This window comes from Spermophilus citellus (assembly GCF_964194105.1).
Source record: "Spermophilus citellus genome assembly, chromosome: 8".
Classification (NCBI taxonomy): domain Eukaryota; kingdom Metazoa; phylum Chordata; class Mammalia; order Rodentia; family Sciuridae; genus Spermophilus; species Spermophilus citellus.
The window spans coordinates 39276896-39299146 of record NC_138189.1 but is presented as its reverse complement, the minus strand read 5'-3'; the positions used below and the strand labels follow the sequence as shown (position 1 = coordinate 39299146).

Here is a 22251-nt window from a genome sequence, read left to right as displayed (position 1 = left end):
CCCAGCCCCTAAAATGTTTTTAACTTCTGTATTTTAAAATTCTACTCATCCTTCCAAACTTCCTGTTTGTTCCCTCTAACAGTGTTCCTACCTCAAGCCAAATAAATGTTTTACCTATTGTCTATACAATGTAAATGTTATGTATCTGTAATTACCATGTAGCAATTTGAACTTACACTGTGTCTTTGTGTGTACATACAGATGGTGACTATGAGGTATTATGGTTAATTGCTTACCTGGTGGTGTTCTAGTCAGCTTTTTTACTATTGTGACCAAAAGACCTGACAAGAACAATTTTAGAAAAGGAAAAGTTTATTTGGTTCACAGTTTTAGAGGTCTCAGTTCATAGATGGCTGACTTCATAACTATGGGCCCTAGATGAGGCAGAGCAGCCGAAGGGTATGGTGGAGGAAAGCAGCCCAGGACATGGCCAGTAGGAAGCTCTGCTCACCAGGGACAAACTGGTCACTGAGGACAAACACCAAAGGCATGTCCCCAGTGACCCACCTCCTCCAGCCACATCCTATCTGCCTACAGTTACCACTCAGTTAATCCACATTAGTGGATTAAGCCATCTATTAGGTTACACCTCTTATAATCTAATCCTTTCACCTCTGAAGGGGTGTTCTTGCATTGTCTTGTGTATGAGTGTGTGTGGGATGCCTCATATCTAAATCGTAGCACCTATCTGTCTCCACTGATTTGAGTTGCCTGATGTCAGGAACTTGGTGTCCCTTCTTTGTGTCTATAACACTGCCCATTGTGGTAGGGACTTGGAAAAGGTGTTTGTTAAGGGCTTGTGTTATAAAGTGGAATTTAGTCTTAAGTAATGTTGCTCTGATTTGTGCCCCTTGTTCTTCTAATAAAACATAATGCACTATTCTAACAGTTTCTAGAAGTTCTTTCAGAATAGTCAATGCAGATTCTATTTTATTTATTCATTAAATATCATTTCAGAGATACCAGCTATGCACTCTTAAGATGAGATTATAAGATGGTGGTGAATAGTGGTACAGATTCCACCAGAACATTGATGTTTCTACCCATCATCACCCTTAGAAGAGTCATCCTTGCTTACTCTCCCTGACGTACCAGGAAATCCCCCAAATCCTTATCCTATCTTACAGATTTTTACCCATTACACGTATGTGTAAATTATTTCTCCTTATCTAGATCTGCTTTGTTTTCATTTATATCCAGGTGTGGGTAGCTTGGCAATCCAGAGCATCAAGGTAGTGAAGATATATTTAATGTATTTTGTGACAGTGTTTATATTATAGATTCAAATGCTTTTATTGTAAATTTCATTTATTTTAAAATGTATCCTCTACTCTGAGGCAATAACCAATGGTGCACAGTGACTCTGAGTTCTCAAAGCAGAACAGAGTCACTTTAAAGAAAACAGCATAAGGATGCTAGCAGGGCTCGTGGTCAGTTAGGACAGTAGGTTATGGAATCATTTGAAAGCACAAATGTCAATGGCTTTTGTTGAAAGAACTTAATCTGCCACTATAATGAGAAAATGTTGTTTTTTTTTTTCCATTTCCCACGTTAGAAACCTTAATAAAAAAGGAGGGTAAGGAGGCCAAAAGAGTCAAGGATTAGCTGAGCTTGATTTTTACTAACAATTTCATTTTAATTTTAGGAGGAACATTCAGGAAGGGCAGTCATTGATTGAAATTGCAGCTTACACTCTATGCAATCCAGTACTTTAGGTTTCTTTCTTCCTTTTTGAAAGGAGATGAATCAGTCTTGGGTAATGAGCCAGGGATAACCAAGCACACCTGTTAATCTTTTAGATTGCAAGTGACTAGAAAAGAAGATAGAAAAAAAGGCTTTAACTAGTCATCTCCTGATTTGGACCTGATGTATGTGGTTTAAGCCCAGCATTTTAGAAGCTCTACAGTTTCATGACAAGGACTTGGTTCAATCCCCAGCACCCAAAAAAAAAAAAAAAAAAAAAGTACAATTTCCATTGTTTTTCAAGAATATTGAATAATATTGAAAATATTATATATGTGTGTATATATATGTATACACATACATATAATATCTATTAAAAAGTGTTGTGTTTTTTTTTTTTTGGTCTGGTGTATTTGTTCCAAACTGCATTTTCTTATTAGTTTTGCCTCCTCCTCTAATGTTTATTTTCACATGTTATATTTTTAAAATGAGGTGCTAAACAGCTGATTGAAAACCCATGTACTTGGAAGAGCCTTTTTGACTGTGATCTTTGGTGTGTAATCGTGTGCACCATCAATGTCAGATCTTTGTCTAGGGTCTAATCAGGGTGCTCCTGCAGGATCCTGAATGGGAGAGATTGGTCTTTGGCTGCTATTGTAATGGGGACCTAGAGGCAGAAGATCACTGGGGTTTTGCTATTCGGTATATGAAGTTTTACTTACTCTGTCTTTGGTATTATACCCATCTCCATCTGCCACATCCCCTAGTCAGCATCTATCTTGCCCTTTCTAAAGAAAGACCGTTCTTCAGATGGCAAGAGAAGGGGTGGTCACCTTTCTAAGCAGGTAGGAAAAGGTAGAGAAGGAAGAGTCTTAATCTTTCTTATATAATCTTTTTAAAACTATCTTAATAGACCCTCTTATTTTTGTCCTTACTTTAGCTGTACTTCCAGAGTACCCAAGGTTTCCAATTCCTGAGCCTCCTGGGAGTCTCACAGCATCTTCTGGGTTACCCACCCATCACTCTCTGAAGGGTGTTGAAGGCTCACTTCCCTGTGGGTGTGTTCCAGTGTCATTTTCTCCATGAACATCTCAAATCTTCGACCCCATTCCACCTTCCTCTTCTAAGTCTAAGATACTGTACTTTCCCTTTGCTTTTGCATTAGACTCTCAGCCCCACAAGGGCAGGGAGTTTTCCATCTTGTTCAGGGCTGGATCTTAGAGCCGAACAGTGCTTGGCATACTACACACTCAGTAAAAATTTGGGCGAATACCTGCTGACTGAAGGAGCACACATCTGACTCTCCCTCTTGCCTACTAAAGAACCCCTGTTGTTTGTGTGGCTTTTTACCTCATCTCCCACTCACTTGTCCTTTTGGTTTTAACTCCTGTGAAAGTTATTTTGTTATCATCTTAGTGGGGATTTAGGGGAGAATGTAGTCTGTGTGTTCAGCTTGCCATCTTTAATTGGAAATTATTGAAATATCTCAGGCTTACTGTTATCATGCCATCAAAATCTTTTCAATAAATTCTCTTGCTTTCCTCAGGAGGGACTTGGTGCTGTTAGTAGTCTGAACATATACAGAAGTTGTAGAATCAAATTAGAACATAAAGAATTATGGATCTTAGAATCATTATTAATTGTTATATTATGAAAAATGGAAATAGTTCTAAAGGTTATGTAATAAAAATGTCTTTTCTACTATGAATCAAGCTAAACACTGTCAACAGTTTTTAGTCTGTAGTTTTTTCATGTCTATTATTTATCCATCTCTGTAGCACCTGTCACCTTTAAAAGAAACACATACAAATGTGTGTAATATATGTATATTTTTTCTGTACCTAAATATTTTTACTTTATATTGGTGGTGATTGTATATTAGCCCATATAGATTTGTCTCACTTTTTTTTCTTTTCTTTTACTTCCTTCCCTCCCTCCCCCTCTCTCTCTTTCTTTCCTTTTTTTTTTTTTTTTTTTTTTTGTAGTAAATGAGGCTTAAACCCAGGGCCTCATCCATGCTAGGCAGATAATGTATCACTGAGCTACATGCCCAGCCCTTGTTTCATTCTTTCCAACAGCTGAATATTATTTCAGTAAATGAAGGTACGATGATCATTTTTAAGCTAGTCTATTGATAGTTCTACACCCAAATTTGAGGCTATTGTGAAAAAAATTGCTAACATTAACAATTTAGTACATAATCTTGACATTTATGTATGTGTGAATATAGATACTAATTTATTTACTTTTTTAGCTATTTGTGATAATGGGGTTGCTTAGGATAAAACATTTTGAAAGGCTTATTTTTTTAGAATACTCACATATTGAAAGACAGTACAATGGTCCTCCCTGTGGTTTCAGTTACTAAAGGTCAACTATGAGTCAAAGACATTAAAAGGAAAATTCCAGAAATAATTCATAAATTTTATATAGCTTTTATTGTGATATACTGTTAATTGGTCTATTTCATTATTAATCTGTTACTGTGCCTAATATATACATTGATTTTGTCATGGGAAAAAACATAATGTATTTACTTATTATCAACTTAGTCTATACACAGTCCATACATATAGGAAAAAGCATAGCATATTTAGGGGTTAGTCCTCTCCAGGGTTTAAGGCATCCACCTGGTGTCTTGGAACACATCTCTCACAGACAAAAAGGATCTACCATTTATCTTCCTGAACAACGATTAGGACATCCTCAAACACATTATAATCAAACTTAGAGGTTAATACGAAGTCCTTGGTTGGTAATTTATTTTTAATACAGTCCATTTATTTCATATTTTTGTATTAGTAATGTGAGTTTCCTTTTCATTCAAAAATTATTTCTGACTTCTTAATTATAGAAAAAATAGCTCATCTCCTTCAGGAAAAGCTCTGTTTAGATGTCAAATCTTTAGAAAGTTTTGAGGAAGTGTGGGTTTGTGGAGACAGTAAAAAAAAAAAAAAAAGTTAAATATAAGACAACTGTGTGTTTCTGAAAAGATTATCATGCTCTTTTTTTCTTCTGTATGGTTATTAATTTTTTTTAGATTTGATCCCCCTCTTCACTGTAAATGTTGAATAAGTCAACTAAGTTGGGGAGAAACCCCTTGCTGTATCTCCCAATTCCACTTTGGGTACTCAGCTGAAATTACAATACTAAAATCCCTTTAAAAGCTTAATATTTTTTCAAACTTTGCTTATTATCATGATTATGAGATGGAGTTTTGCTGTGTTACCCAGTCTAACTCCTAGGCTTAAGTGGTCCTCCTGTCTCGGCCTCTGAGTAGCCAGGACTTCAGGTGTTTGCCACCACTCCTGGCTTGGTCCCTGCTTTAAGAAATAGTGTTTTACAGGACTTACTAAGGAAATTACTAGCTATTTTGCTTAAATTTTAGAAATAATTGATTGTGCAAGATATATAATTGTACAGAACCATCAGGTAGTATATGAATGGGGTGTAGGTTGGTTTTACAGATAAAAGTCTTATTCTGCAAGAAAACTACTGAAGTGTGCTTAGCTTCCGAGGGGCCAAGTGCTAAGGACATACCAAAAACTTCCTGCTAAGAAATTAAAGTGCCATGTGTTCTGGTGTTTTTTCTGACCCCATTTAAATTAGTTAGAAACATGATTCTCTGACAGATTGGGAGTTTGCCATTGAAATACTGAAATGTATTTCAGTGGCAAATACATTTGTGATTTTTTAAAAATAAAGAATGGTCATAAATGAGAGGAGATTTGAACACTACTGCATAGAAAAGCTTCATAAATTTTTTCTAAATTTAGTTGGCTCTCTGCCAATTGAATGATATCCTTCCACTTAGATAAGGGCCAGTCTTCCTTTCTTCCGGGAGGAAGTCTTCCTTCCTTCCCAGGTATACCTAGAAATAATGCTTTACCAGCTCTGGGGATCTGTTCATCCAGCCTCATTGACACCTAAAAAAATAACCATCTCAGCTAGATAAATCTTTAGGTGGTAATCTCAGAGAATGCTATATTTTTCCTTGACAGTACTCTCCTCAGTTTATATTTATATATTGGTATGATTATTCAGTTAATGTCTGTTTATTATTTATTTTTTGTAGTGCTGGGGATGGGTCCCAGGACCTCACACTGGCTAGCCATGTACTCTGCTGTGAGCCATGTTTCCCAAACCCTGTTTTTCCTTTTAAAGCTCATAGTAGGCAGAAACTCTCTTGCTTTGCTTACCATCATATCCCCAACACGTGAAAGTGCCTGGTTCTTAAAAATCAGGGGATACCATATAAATATTTTACACAGTGGAAATGAAGCAAGAAAAAAATGGAAGAGAAAATCACAGTTCTTTGTGTGTTAAAGCATATAATTCACAAGATACAGGTACAGCTATCATAATCCCTGACCAGGAAGAAAACATCATATAGCATTTTTTATTAATTAACTGGTTAACAGACTTCTAAAATATACCTTTTGCCTTATATTTTAGGTTGTCAAGTTTTTTAAAAAATTGAACTAGCAGAGTCTTTAAAAGAAAAGCTCCTTGTTGATGTATAATATCTAGTTTTTGTAGACCAATGATGATATTCTAAATATGTAACATTAATATTATTGGAAATTAATTTATATTAACAAAAACAGGTATGGCAACTTAACAGATTTCTTTTAATCTTTTTAGATTAATTAGAAAATTACTGAGTTAGAAAGACCAATCATGTAATTCAAAAAGGCAAAAGTGGGAATTTTTTAAAAAGTCTCATTTAATGAAGTAGAAAATCGGTAGGATTATTGGTAAATAAATTCAAGGTAAGGTTATTTTTGAAATTAATAAAACAGTTAAAACACATCTAATATCAAATTAGGAATGATGAAGAGGCTGAGGAAGTAGCTTGGTGATACAGTGCTTAACTAGCTCGTGAGAGGCTCTGGATTCCATCCCCAGCACTGCAAAAAAACAAAGTACAAAAGCAACTGTAAAAGGCACATGTACGGCACAGAGTATGTACTTGGTATGTGACAGACTGAGTTCTTAGTTTACTTTGATTATTTCAAAAAATTGTAAAGATTCAAGCATTCATGTATAAAATACTTACAGTGTCTTGCTCATGGTGTTACTGATTGTCACTGAAACCCAGAAGTTATACATTAAGAATCAACTTGTGGCTAGGGCTATGGCTCAGTGGTAGAGCACTTGCCTACCTAGCATGTGTGAGATCCTGGGTTTGATTGTCAGCACCGTATATAAATAAATAAAATAAAGGTCCATTGACAACTAATGTGTGTGTGTGTGTGTGTGTGTGTGTGTGTATACACATATATATGTATGTATATATATGTATAAATATAAAGAATCAACTCGGGCAGCAGGTATATATCTAAATAATGTAATAATGAGGGGAAATTTCAAGGCCGCAAACTACTTTTCTAAAGCAGTGGTGCCAGATAGTCTATGAGCTAGTTTTTCAGTTTCTAGGAGTAGTTCATTTCATTCTTCCTTAAATTATTACAGTGAATAGAGAAAAATGGAACCCCCACCTCATTTTTTTCCTTAAAAGTAGTGAATAGCTGATAACAGTGTTCGACAGTCGCTGGCTTTTCAGATGAGAAAACTGAGGCACAGAGACCCTAAGGCCTTTCACCCCTTGGTGGTGAAGACTGCTGCTCAGTGAACGTGGTGAATGAATTAATGAACACGTGCCGGGGCTTTTGAACTTGATAGGACCTATGTTAAACTTCAAGCTTATCATCTAAGAATTGTTGAACTTGAATTTGGCAGAAAAAGTGATCATGTGACACAGCCGCTTTTTGTAAGTGTGGCTGAGAGCCACTTTTACAGGAGGGTTTGAGTCTTAGTCCTAGGTCAGGGTGAGGTAAGGCTTCCCTTCCTCCAAAATAGCCTAATTACAAATGAAACAAAAGCAGAATCAGGTCGCAAATTTAAAGTGTGTATCACATGGAAGATTTCTAGTATTTTGTATTTATACTTTTTTGTTTTTGTTTTTGTAGGAGAAGCTGTTGTCCAGATCTCTTCAGAGGGGTGAAGACCTGCAGTTTGATCAGGTGGGTCAGTTTTAGAGGATACTTTTTCCTGGAAGGAAAATGTCTTTCCTAATGATCTGCTCTGAATATGTCCAGTATTAAGAAGTTTCCTTATTATTTTAGTGACTCTGTATCTCCTTATGCATTAGATTCTTCTGGAATTGGTAGTTTTTTGTTTGTTTGAACACAGAATAAGTTATGAACCTTATTGATTTTAGTCCACTTAGCATTTTAAAACTTTTTACTTTTCATTGTTAATCTCTTTAATGTTCCTTTTGAAATTTTTCTCCGAAAGTTTCTGATTATACTCCTCACTCTTTTCTTAGGTGCCAAGTCTGTGGTTTTTTATATTATAATATTTTACATTGTTAAATTTATCTTTTTACTGCTGGAGCTTTCAGAACCTATAAGTAGGATACTAGCGTTTAAAAACTCATGTGATATTGCTCTACTGTTGGTTTTTCTTCTGCCTGAGATTAAATGTTGACTTAAGTGCTCTTTTATTATAATTATTTTATTAAATGTTGATTACTTGGAATAACCAATAATCTAGATTAGCTTTCTGTTGCCATCAGTCTTCCTGCAAAATAATATATCTAAGAAATAGAAGTCTTTCTATTTCTTAGATATATTTACTTAGTAGACATTTTCTTAGTAGACATTTACTGCGTTCTTGGATCCCACTCCAGTTGTGCTAAATCAGAATCACCAAAAGTGGTGTATTTACAATATAGCACCTGTATTTGTGGGGACTCTGTAGGGGACAGCTCTCTGAGGCATACACTTAGTAAGAAGATACTGATAGACAAACCATCAATAGGGAGATAAAGCCTTTGTTACAGTAAGATCAACTAAGGCAATGTTTTTCAAATTTTGTACTATTGTAGAAGTTATTTAGATTATTCGCATCTTGAATCTACCTCATTAATCAACGTATACTCAGATTTGTAATCCAATTAAACATCAGTTTAAGGAAATTTTTAATTTATTGTATGATGATGAAAAATGGAATGATCATGCCTCATAGCTTGTTTTTGTTCCTATCAGTAAAGTTGTATGTGTGATGTAAATATTTTTAGTATATAGTTATAGAATCAAATGACGTTGTATTGTCCCTTCTTTAGGTGTTAAAACAGATTTCCTTTGAGCCATACTGTTTCATAAAGCATTTTAAAACATGGTTAAATGGAATCTTTTTACTTTAATTACCTATATTAGAAACTATTTACTTGTCAAATTATAGTTAATTTATAATAAAGAATGATTGAAGGAGGGGTAGAAGTAATAAAAAAGAGTATCCTACAGAATCAAATAACCTACTGCATTCTTTTCTATTTTCCCCCGATGTATATTTTGATGTCATTTGCAGAATATGAAATATCAGGAAAATGAAATGCTTAACATGTAGAGACATCTTCATTAATGGAGTCTTCCTATAATCATAGAACAGAAAGAGACCTTGAATATTTCTGTAGCCCATATTTTTTTCAAACAAGTCAGCAAAGTGAAGCATGTCTGACTGTATGCTAATTTAAAAATAATAATTATATGAGCAGTGGGTTGAGTCAGATGCAGAAATTCTTATGAAGAGAGAAAATTTTTCTTGGGACACACAAGATAAAGAGTAACCGGTCCAGGCAGGTTGGGTCAAGTTGGGTTTATTAATGAAATGAATTTGTGATGTTTACCTAGAACTCAGGCATTTTCAAGGGTACCTGAAATTCAGTAACAGTTTTTGTCACACTACACTTACCTTTTTTTTCTTTTTATGCCACTGGGACTTGAACCCATGCCTTGTGCATGCTAGGCAAGTGCTCTGCCACTGTGCTGCACTGCTAGACCTACTGTATTTACCTTTATTGCTGTCCATTTGTATGTTATCAGCTTTGCAAGCTTGTTTCCAACAGGCTTCTAACATGTGGACTTGTGGATATCAGAGTAATTGTAATTTTCTCTTTTGTTTCATAGTAATACATAGAAAATTGGAGCCTTCTTCACAGTTGTAACATAGTGTAGTTCTCTTGTTCCAGCATGTCTTCTTGCACAGAGTGGCAACATTTTAGAATCTTGTTCACATAAACACAAGGGAGTTGCCAGGGCAGGAAGAAGTAGGGTTTATTCATATTATTTCTAACATTTTTCCTAGACTTATTGTGTATATAATCAAGGATATTACTGAGGGGCTTGTTTTTACACATGTGTGTGTGTGTGTGTGTGTGTGTGGCACATGGAGGCAGGAAAAGGTTGAAAATCGCTGTGCCAACTGAGTTACTTTATTCATTTCCAAGTGATTACTAATAGGGTTAGGAGTATGATCTGTTCAGTGCTAAATTTTATTTTCCGATTATGTCTTGTCTTTCAGTTGATAAGCTCTATGAGCTCAGTAGCAGAGCACTGTCTCCCTTCCTTACTTCGCACCTTGTTTGACTGGTATAGACGCCAGAATGGAACTGAAGATGAGTCTTATGAGTATAGGCCTCGATCTAGCACAAAATCTAAGGGGTAAGTGGTGAATTTTCTAGGTGTTTTACTTGGTACTAAAACACTTTCAATGAAGAAAATTATAGGGTTATCAACTAAGATTGTTATTTTATTTTTTTAAGCAAAGAGCATGGATTATTTTTGTTATAAAGGTGGTAGGAAGGAGAAAACTCCGTGTCTTAATGCAATACTAATTTTGGGTTCTTGTTTGGGTTCTTTGCCTCAATGGCAAAGTAAGAGCAGGTCCCATCATTGGAGTAAGGTGTGCCATGCCAGTAGTTGAGTGAGGAATCCTAATCATAAAAGTTAAAAGCCATTCAGAGAAGGTCCATTTCATGTGATTTTGGAAGGGAAGCAATTGTGATACACGAAGAATCAGAAACTGAATTGTCACACCAAGACTCTTGGTGCTCAAGTGCTAGAACTTATCTTCTCCACCTTCAGACTTCTCAGGGAGATTTTGGATTACATATAACATCTACTCTGCTCAGGCGATTGCCCATGGTTTAGAGTATTGAATTTAGAAGTTTTCAGCTTAGATTTGTGAGGTTACTTTGTAACCTATTTCATCCAGAGAACTTATTACTTTTGTTTCACTTGTTAATAAAAAAATTCACCATCAAAGAGGGTGTGATGGTAGGTTTTCTAAAGATAGTTTAAAACACTCTCTCTTACTAATACTTCCATATTAAGTTTGATTTCTGTTAGATGTAATAGTGAATTGTATGTTTAAATACCCAATGTATAAAAAGAAAGAACATGCCATGCATACACTGAGTTATTAAAAAAACCCTTCTACTCAAAAATCACTGTACCACACTGCACATAGTGGGAACACAGTAAGCAACATGAACTACTGACCAATAGCTATTTAAAACTCTGTGTCTTAATGCAATTCTAATTTTGGGTTCTTGTTCCAGGGATGAACAGCAACGTGAAAGAGATTACCTTCTGGAAAGGCGGGACTTAGCAGTAGATTTCATTTTTTGTTTAGTTTTAGTTGAAGTTCTAAAGCAGGTGAGCTCTTCTGTGTCCACAAAGTCTGTATTTCTCATCCTTACCATGTCTTTGTGTTTGTTTCCTTATTTAGGATGTTATGTCTAACATTCTGGCCCACATAAACCAAATCCCTTTAGCTTAATTATATGTCTTTGAATTCTCTGCTGCTTTCCACCCTGTACCTATCTCTACTTCCTGTTCTTTTTACCTTTCTTTGCCAACTAGGATATGAAATTTTGTTAGCAAGATGGAACTTGGTGGAAATTGTTTTAAATATGGGCTTTAGCTGTAACTACAGTCTACTTGTCATTAAGTTTACTTCTGCTTGATTTCTCTTCCTGAACCCCTCTCACTTGCATTCCAACCTGGAATAGTTGAGCAGTTATAGTTCAGGAAAGGGGGTGATTTGATAAAGTAAGATCAAATTGTCAAGTGCACATGGTTTCAGGCAAGAATACCTCAGAATAAGGTGTGTTTATTCATTTAGTGAATGTTAGAATGTCTGTGTGCACTGACATTGTTTCAGGACTGAACACATGAGCTTCTATCTGAAGGAGATAGACAGTAAATATATAAATACACAACATCAGGTACCATCTTACATTTCCTATTCAAGATAAGTGCCAGTTTACATGCAAATACCTCTGCTGATTTTGAGGGCTTTGTTTTATTTTAAAATCCATACTCTCTAAAGAGTTAAGTATCATTCAAGAATGATCCATGTATTTCCAGCCACAAACATTGTATTGTTTAGGAAAAAGTCAGATAACTAAAAAACAAAAATTATATTTTGCATACAACATGTTCAGACAAGGAGTTTTTATTATATAAAATGGAATATTAGACAATAAATAGTAAAACTAAAATATAAAAGCTAATTGACAGTCTTTTTTTATACAGTCAATATGCTAATTAATTACATAATCATTTCTACTTTGATTCTGTTTTCCCAATGTATGTGAAAAGACAATGATTTGGTACTGTGAAATCTGCAAATAAAATTAAGTATGTAAAGATAACTCAAGGTAAAATCTCTAATTTGTACCTTTTATATAAAGGTTCCTTAGTAGATGTAGGAAACAATTTTCTCCGTTCCTTGTGCTTACAAGTCAGATTTGATTTCAGTGATATCTCAGTGTGGCTGGGGTGCTAAGACCCTAAGACTGAAATAACTAGAGTGGGAGGAGCTGATGACCAGAAAAATCCATAGACCCAGAGGATTGGACTCCTGCTCCTTATGCTTGATCCCCAACATCTCCTGTGAGCTAATGTAGGTCATATGAGTGTTTTGGTAGCAACCACATGCAATATTTTGCTTAGTTAAATAGCAGAGTGTTCTCCTTCCAGTCTGAGAAATTGCAGACTCCTGACCTGGACATCAGGCTCTCTGAATTCCAACTCCACAGTGCCTTTCTACTTTGTTTCTCATGACATTCTCCTAGCAGCCAGTCTCTCTTCTCATCAGGAAGTTGTGCCTAATTGCAGTTGGCTTCAGAGCTTCAAATCATAGGCAACGGGCAGACGTGTTTTCTTCTTTCCTCCTTCTCCTCCCTGTCTACTCCCCTTCCTGTGCCTTTTGTAATCCTCCTCCTCTAAAATAATCCAGATAGCTCTTCTAATAGGAAAAAAATAATATCAGTGTCTATAAATTTAAGAACAGTTTGTTTCAATAGACTAGGTTTTTCAAGCTCACTGCACAAGCTCATTTCTGACTGATGGTTTCCATGGACTTAAAGTATGAAACACAAATACAGTGGCTGTGATAGCTAATCTGTTTCTTTGGCTCTGTCACCATATTGTTCCAACCAGCAACCAGTTACCCTTTCCTCTCTTTTCTGCTATCCTCATACCTCTCAAAGAACAAGTGTATCTCAGAATTTACTTATCAAAAATCCTATAGAAAGATCCTCCCACCCTAGTAAATGGCAAGTCTTTTTACTTTCTCCACAATTAATAAAACTAGAAACTGAAGTAAAAATCAATAGAACTTTCTGAAATATCGTGCCAAACCAACCAAGTTTTCTTCTGTCAAAATGCCGTAGGGTTGGGGCTGGGGCTGTAGCTCAGTGGTAAAGCACTTGCCTCACATGTGTGAGGCACTGGGTTCAATCCTCAGCACCACATAAAAATAAATAAAGATACTGTGTGTTCATCTACAGCTAAATAAATATTTTTTAAAATGCCATAGGGTTTAATAGAACCAGAGATAAATCTACATACAATGTACTTAATAAGACATTGAACTTAATAAGAATTGTACATTTTTATGTGTTGCTGGGAATTAAACCCAAGGCCTCCTGCACACTAGACAAATGCTCTACCAATGAGCTACAACCCCAGGCCAGACTTTTAACTTTGCTTCTGCATAGTATACCCATGTGAAAATGTGATTTGGTTTTATTTTGATGAGGCAGATAGTTCCCAGGGTATTGAAGTATCGATACATGATTGTTTCAGTATTGAGGAGGAGTGATTCTTTCTTGTGGGTAGTTCTTGATCTGATAGAGTCTAAGTAATCCATTCCTTGGATAACTAACCTGTTATGTCTTCAGTAATGCTCACATGTTTAGAACTTCATTGTTCATAAAGGGCTCTATATCCATCATGCCAACTGATCATTATTATGAATGCTGGGAGATGGCTGTGGCAAGTATTAACATGCCAGCAGTCTCTCTTCCTTGCTGCGAACCTTTAGCTAAGTTATTACTCACTAACTCCTTCCTCCTCTATAAAAAAGAATGATTATGGTATCATTTTTATAGAATTATAAGAATTAAATATGATAACCATGGTGCATGGAAAGTGCCCAATAAATATTATATGTTATTTTCATTTTACAGATGAAGAAATGTTTTTAGTTGTAGTGATTTGCCGAAGATCATAAAATAGTTCATTTTTTACTCCCATGTTTTTTCCCTTTACTAATACAAATAAAAACAGTCTTGTTAGTAAAATCAATGGTATGAAATTAGATCAAAATGGTGAGTATCTTTTAAAATTAAAGTTTTAGTCATGAGTTAGATGAAAAATTTAGTTAATTTAAGTACAATGAAATTTAATACTGTGATTCAGCACAGGAACAAAATTAACTTAAAATGATAGAAAATTTATTATTTCAAAAAAGAATAATTTGGGGGTAATGGCTGACCACAAAATTTAGGCTTTAGAATGTGATTACAGCATGTTTAAACAGAAATATGGCATTTTGATTGTTTGAAGCTATTTATTTTTATGTTGGACTTTAATCATATGTTTATTCTTTGAAATAAACAGAAAGGTTGAGAAACCTAGTTTTTGAGCCATTTTGAGGTGTTGGCTAAGTTTAACCAGTACTGTTGTGACAGATCAGAAGGTAGTGATGTCTTCTTTGGAGTGGATCCTTACCTTTTTTAAATTTACCATGAGTGTTTAAGATATTGGTGAGAAGTTCTGAAGGTGGGCGCGGGGGGGGGGGGGGAGCAGGCGTGATTTGTCATTCCACTGAGGTGTGAATTTATTCACTGTCCTTTTTGTTGTTACCTGGGCATTTGGCTAATGAACGAGCATCCCTGACTCCCCAGTATCCTTGTCTTTACCTGATTTTGTTGTTCTTTACTTCCCTGTTTTGACAGGAGCTTTTAATTTTGGGAAGTGTAGCAGGACTAGCCTCAGAACAAAATTTAAGTATTCTTCAGTGTCCTCTAGATACTCCCTCCCTGAATATTCAAGGAGAATTGGAGCTGCTGCATCTGAAATCACACCAATCACAAGATGTGAAAAAGTCTTGATGCTAGGTGAAAATATTAATTCAAGAAAGCAGAAATTTTTCTGTCTGAACTGAAATGAGATTCTTCATTGTCCATTTTTTTTTAATTCAGTGGAAAACATTTTTATCACTATTGAAAATAAGGGGAGAAATAGAGACTTCAGAAATATCTGTGCACACCGATTATGTCCATTCCTATAAGAAAAATTTCAGCGGTTGTATATTTTTTTCTTCCAAAAATTGAGATTTTTTTTCTTTCAGTTTTGTTTCTCTTTCATTCTTTTCTAGTGACAATATAAGATCAAAAGTTTTCCTTGCACTTTTGTTTCATTTTTTTTAAAAGTGTGTTTTCCTGTATCAGAATGGGGGGCACAGCATATTCTAGAGAAAATAGCAACCCCAGAACTTCATTTTCCTTATCCATAGGGGACAAATATCTATCTTTAAGGCTGTTGTGATATAAATAATGTAAAAAGGTGAAGTTTCTGACACACAGACATGTAAAAAATTGCCGGGTGTGGTAATAATAGGGTCATAATAAAGAGCACACTGCATGGCCAAGAGTTGTCCCTGGCTGTCATTGTTGGACTTCAGGCATAACTGCAGCAAATAAAGAGTACTCCCTGGTGGCTGGGAGTGCAGCACAGTGATTCCCCAGCACCCCACCCCCCCCCAAAAAAAAAAAAAAGAAAGGAAAAAATGTATGTGTGTGCATATATACGAATATGCACTTGGGGAAATCATAGATTTAAGTTATTGGTGTTTCACATCTCTGTCCTAAGAGCATAACAAACATCCTTATGAGGGAATTAATATGGTAAACCACAGCACAGTAAATGAAGTACAAAAAAATTAAATCACATGAAATGTCGAGTTGTCTTATTTTGAGGTCACTAAAATGTCTAGGGCTAACTTACTGTGAATTTCAGAATAAATCCTGGGAGTCAGGCTCTTTCCTTCCCCTCGCCTCCCCTCCCCTCCCCTCCCCTCCCCTTCCCTTCTCCTCCCCTCCCCTCCCCTCCCCTCCCCTCCCCTCCCCTCCCCTTCCCTTCTCCTCCTTCTCCTTCCTTCTCTTCCTCATTCTTCTTCTCTCTCTGTTTCTCCTCTTCTTTTTTAAAATCTTTGCTCAGTTTTTATTTAGATTGTCTTTTTTTTAAAATTAAGTAATTTTCCTTTATTTTTTTCTGTCTTTTTAATATTGTTGTACCTCCTAGAAGAAATCATAGAGTCTGCAGTGACTTCCTCAGCTCTTTTGTTTTTTATTTTGAGACAGGGTCTCCAGCTTACAATCCTCTTGCCTCAGCCTCCCAAGTCGCTAAGATAACAGGCCAGCACCACCATCCTGGACTTAGGCTGCTCTTTCAAATGCATTCTATTCCTAGCTCAAGTTTGGTTTCACCTAGTGGCAGGTGTCTGTTCTGTTTTAAATTTGGTGGGGTAATGGTGTGGCTGACAGAAACTTAGGGAACCAGTGATTCTAGTAATCTTCTTGTTACCCTGGTCTTATTTTTTTGGTCCAAGCCAAGAAAACCAGGCCAAGAGAATATAAGGCTTACACTATCTATCTGCTTCCCTGCCTTCGCAAGTTTGGATTCCACCCATTCCTCCCACCTGGCCTGGCCTGTTTCTTTCCCTCATCTGGTCCCTTCATCTAGTCTAGATTTCAAGGGGGTAAGAATTTTGACCTGACCACTTTTAGAGAAAGGTGGAACAGGTAAGAGGACAAGGAGTAATGTTCAGTTATAATGCACCACAATTTGCATTCTTCCAGGGCCAGTAAGTATGGAGATTTAATCTATTATCTACATTTTAGAGGAGATGGAAACTTACTCAGATTATATAGTGAGTAAAAAGAAAAACTTTGGTTTTACTAATTCCAAATTCATCATCTTTCTTCACTTCATTTCATTAGAATGAAGAAAATGGTTTTTTTTTTGTTTGTTTACTCAATAATTTGATCATAGTTTACTTACAATAAAATGGACAACTTGGTGTGACTGTAAGGGGACCCTTTGGGGATGCTTTTTAGTTTCCTCTTAATATAGATGTTATGTGATCTAAAAGACTGAGTAACAACTAAAAGATTGCCATGTCTTTCTTTCCTTGACCAGCTGGCATTCTGAAATTTCCAAATCAATAAGATATGATTGTTATACTTTATAATGATAGGATGCACTTACCTATAAAAGATTCGAGGACTTTTTGTAATTTTGAGATCATAAAAGTCCTAATTAAATATCCCTGATTGCTAGAGAAATCCTGGGTTTAGAGTTTTAGCTTACCAACATGAGACAAGGATTAAACGATTTTTCCAGAGTCTTCATAATTCTTGATTGGGTAGAATAAATTCAGATTTTGCTCATTATCAGCATGAGATTTTAAAAACTCACCTTCTACAAGTTGATAAGTAAACCTCCTTTCTTTCCTGAGTCATCAGGATACTTTACAAAGGTTCTCTGAGACCTAGAAAGGCGAGGTCTGTACCATGCCGCCTCCTCATTCAGTCTTGATCTGGAGGGTAGAGATATCCCTCAGAGTGCATTTTCTTCACATCGTATTCCAGATCCAGGCTTTGGGACAGCCTCAGTTTCCAGGAAATTTGAGATGAATGCCCTTTCTGATCCCCTTCTGGTCAGCAATCAACACTGAGCCATTTAGCCAAGACAAGGTCAGACTCTTTGCTCAGGGAGTAAAACCACTGCATCAGCTGCTGTTCCCTTACTTGACAGTGATGTAGAAGTGGCGCCAGTGTTCCTCTCAGTGTTGTGTCAACTTAGTCACCTTCTCATTGAGATTAATAAATGTAAATGAACAGCTATTTCTTGAATTTCTTGCCCTTATTATAATATAATCATAGTTATTCTTATCTAATTAACATTTCATGATCACATTTTGCTAGTTCCTGATCATTATTCAGAACTGAATTCAGCTGCCCTCTGATAAATTCCTAAGTTGCCTTTGTAAGAAATAAATTACCATTTTAAATCCTTCCTTAGACCCTTAAGAACTATTTTGGCCATCTCTGAGTAGTTACAGTTCTCTACTATTTTTTCCCCAGTCTAGTTTGTAGATTCCTTGTTTTCATTTACTATCTGTATTGTAATTTCATTACAATGATAGAATTTTACCATCTGTATTGTCAAAGTTCTTAAGAAAATGAAAGTTCTATATTTTCTTACATTGGACCCCATGTCTGCAGAATTGGATAAATCATGATTCTGATTTAAGACACTCTGTTGTCATTGGTGTCTTTATGGTGGCCTGTGTGTGTTTTACATGTGATGAAAAACACACACAGGCCTATGAGCCTACTGCCTGAGAATTAGAATATTACTATAACTTAAGCCTAATTATGTGAGTTTCTCCTAGTTCTCTCCCTTTTCTCACTCCTTATCATTCTACTGATTTTTGTGTAAATTATCCCCTTAACTTTAAAAAAAGTTTTATATAGTTTAAATAATATATTAATTTTTCTTGTTTTTGAACTTTCTAAAAAATGGCATCACACTGTTTATCTCTAATACTTATTTTTCCACTCAAAATTACATTATTAATTTAATCCATGAATTGCAGCTATATATCATTTTCTTTCTTAGGCATGCATGTAATATACTAGTATAGAAGAAAGGAGAAAGATAGTTTTTGCTCTGCCCTCTTAGGTTTTAATGATTGGGGCTTTATGGATTGATTTGTAAGATGACAGATTTATGGGTAAAGGTTTAGTACATATGCATGTGGAGGCCCTCACAGAAAAGAAATGAAGACCCTGAAGAAGACTCGAGGGCTTATACAAGTGGAGAAGTGAAAAACAGAAAGGGTTTCGGCTTCTAGAAGCAGTGCATTTAGGGAAGGTAAATACATCCAGGGAGCCAAAGGAAGATAAGGGTGATTTACTAAGACCTATTGAGACAGTCACAATTTCATGCTCACTTCCTGTCTTCACTGGCAGTGAACAAGGCAGAGACCCTCATACTTGGTTCAGAGTGAACACCTTCAGAAAGGAAAAATTATATGTGGTCTTTAAGAAATAATTTGTCTTTTTGGACAATTTTTTTAAAGATAAAAAATAATTTATGTTTTACCTTTCTCCTGTTTGGTCGTGTCAGACTTGGGTTTTTTCCCATTGAATAAGTATAAAATGATGTGGTTGTATGCTTTCATGCTCTTTATTACTGATGAAATTAAGCATCTCTTCATATGTTTATTGTCCTAGGAATAAAGTGATTGATTTAATTTTAGTGATGGGACATTCACAAAAGTCTAATTTGATGAATATATTTTTTTAAATTCTAGATTCCTGTTCATCCTGTACCTGATCCCTTAGTTCATGAAGTTCTAAACTTGGCTTTTAAGCACTTTAAACATAAGGAAGGGTAAGTAAAATAACAACTTGGAATTGTTGCTTTTCTCCAAAGCCTAAGTTGAGACTCTTGAAGATAGTATGAATTCTTATTGATTATTTGTTTTTAGAGTTCAAAGCAATCATTTTCCCATTTCTTTTGAATTGACATAATAGGCTTATAGAAAAGATTTTTGTAAAAATAATTCTTAACACTCTAGATTATATTTATAAGAAATGGAAGGTTAGATTTCTTGGCCATTTGAAACCTAAACAAGAAATAGGAAAGGCAACAGAATACAACAGACACTAGTATGGCAATATGTAAAACAGTGGATGTGTAACCGATGTGATTCTTCAATCTGTATACTGGGTAAAAACGGGAGTTCATAACCCACTTGAATCAAATGTATGAAATATGATATGTCAAAACTATGTAATGTTTTGAACAACCAATAATTAAGAAAAAAAAATTTGTGTACTATCATAGTACGAATGAGTATTCAAAAAAATAATACTCTGATAAGGAATTTTTAAATTTATTAAGAGAAATTACTTTAAACATTTAATGAAATATTGTTTGTTTTATTGCTATTTTAGATATTCAGGAACCAACACTGGGAATGTGCATATCATTGCAGATTTATATGCAGAGGTGATAGGGGTTCTTGCCCAGTCAAAGTAAGTTTTATAAATCATTGATTTTGATTTGCTTTGTACTTCAGAATGTTTCATTCCTAACTGATACAACAAACTCTGATAGTTAAAGACCCATCAATTTTGCCATTGAATTATCACGAAGCCCTCTCCACCTTTTATTACTTTTCTCTGTTCCCTAGAAGCTCCTTTGAGTAGCACCATTTCTTCAATTCCACTACTTGTTTTACTTTATTTGGGGGTTTCCATAAATGTCTGAATCAAGCAAGTCAAAGCCAAGAGTAGTCAGGACATTTGCCTTATTCCATATTTTTAATAATTTCATGAGAAGTATTTTTTGAAATCTTTGTTTTAGAACTTTACAGAGCTAATAATTACTTTTATTATTTTCCAGTGAGTGTCTTTATTTCTGAGATCACAATATAATATATTTTAATCATCTTATTTGTTTTAATACTGAACTGAGGGGCTGGGGATGGAGGTCTGTAGTATAGTGCTTGCTTAGCATGCATAAGGCCCTGGATTCAACCCTCAGCACCCCAAAAAGAAAAAAAAATTGGTAGAGTCTTGGTTAAGTAGAAAATATACCCCCTGAAAAGGATAAAAGGTTAGGATTGTACCATTTGAAAGTGTTATTCAATTCAGTAGGAGTTACACTCATGGAGTTATAATGAAACCTCATTTTAGTAAGCAGTAAAGTATCTTAGCACCTTGTGATTACTCTGAATTTCTGGAAGGTTTTGGATTTCTTTTTGCTGCTAAAAGAAATTCCTAAGAAAGTATTGATTCATATTTTCTTGAATGCTTTTGAAAGACTCGTTGGCCCTAAAATCACCAAATAACTATCTTTCTAAATTCCAAGAAGGCAAGCACAATTATTTTAATGTGGGAATAGTTAATTAATAGCATAGTTTAATAGCATCTTAATTTTAAGTAATACTTTTTTCTGTTTTTTAATTTTTTAAGTCATACTTTATTAATATACTTTTTACATTTTAAAATATACTAAGGACCCTTATATAATCCATGCTTTAGAACTTAGAATGTAGTTTGAATATTTTAAATGATTTAAAACATAGACAATAACACCTTAATATCTCATTTGCATTTAATTAGTAATGAATCCCTAATTCAGGAATATGTACACAAATCATGGGTGGGAGCAATGTTATATATATTGCTCCTTATGGCATAGTAATTCATGATTTTTTAAAAATCAAAGATGAATTTCTATATCAGGAATATAGAAAAGAAGTTCTAAGCAATACATTAGCAAGTTTGGATCAAGAAGAATACTACATTGTAGAATAATAAGTCTAAATGACCAGTAAAATTATAAATGATATCAGCCTCACTAGGCTAATATAAGAGAATCACCACTTCAGAGCCACATTTAGGTGACAACTTGGGCATGTAGTGAGCTTACGACAAAATGTGGACATATCCACATTGGGCTCAGGCTCCCAGCTGGTGGGTGAAGCAGGAGTAGGAAAGGGAGGGAAAAAAAAACCACACACACACACGCTGGGCATATATTTCAATTTTGTCCCAGTTTTCTTGGATTGTAGTGATTAATAGTTTTTTTTTAATTGGTTAAAAAAATGGGTTCTAATATTATTTTGATGGAACAATTTTATCCATTTCATAAAGGATTTCTTAATGCTAAAGAGTATTTTCATGTAAAATGATATTCTCCAAGGTTCAAATCAAAGTTAATGTTATACTTCCTAACATGACCATATTTTATTAATCTGTAATTTTCCTTTTTCCCTCACTGTTGTCAGTGACCATTTAGAAAGCATGACTTATTTGAATTCATTTTATCTGTCAGAAACTGAATAATATTAACAGTAAAATCTTTAGCCAATTCATAATATATAGAGTGGGATGATTAAATATTATTAATAAACTACTAGTGTCTTTTTAAAGAAATAGTTACTAGTTTTAACAATTGTGATTTGAATCCAGGATTATGCTCACATTTTAAAAATCTTTTGATTTTGTAGCTTACTCACATTGGGCAACCAGTGTCCTCTGTCTTCTCTCCAGGTTTTCTCTGGTGTAGTGAAGTATTAATTTTAAATGATAATTAATACTTTAAAATTGGTTGGTTTATCTTTTTAAATAAATTAATAGTGCCCAGTCTGCAAGCTGTGTATCTCTCATCATAAACCTAAAAAAGAGCCTTAAAAATTGGAGATAATTCCCTACTTATATAGAGATGATGACATCATAGGAATAAAGAAATCATGTCATCCCCCAGGAACTCCCTAGTTTTAAAATAAACCAACAGCAAATATAATGTAACAGTTTCTTTTTCCTCCTGTGCTTTTGATGAGGGC

At 35.0% G+C, this 22251-nt stretch overlaps 1 protein-coding gene across 9 annotated transcripts in view; it reads left to right on the top strand.

Moving 5' to 3' along the window:
- FRYL (FRY like transcription coactivator) overlaps positions 1-22251 on the top strand; it is a 247605-nt gene that overhangs the window by 121665 nt on the left and 103689 nt on the right. For all 9 annotated transcript variants that reach the window (XM_081303036.1, XM_081303038.1, XM_081303041.1 and 6 more), the window contains exons 5-9: positions 7656-7709; positions 10051-10190; positions 11090-11186; positions 19207-19286; positions 19853-19933. In XM_081303036.1, coding sequence (XP_081159162.1) covers positions 7656-7709; positions 10051-10190; positions 11090-11186; positions 19207-19286; positions 19853-19933 — 452 coding nt within the window. The remainder of the gene's footprint in view (positions 1-7655; positions 7710-10050; positions 10191-11089; positions 11187-19206; positions 19287-19852; positions 19934-22251) is intronic.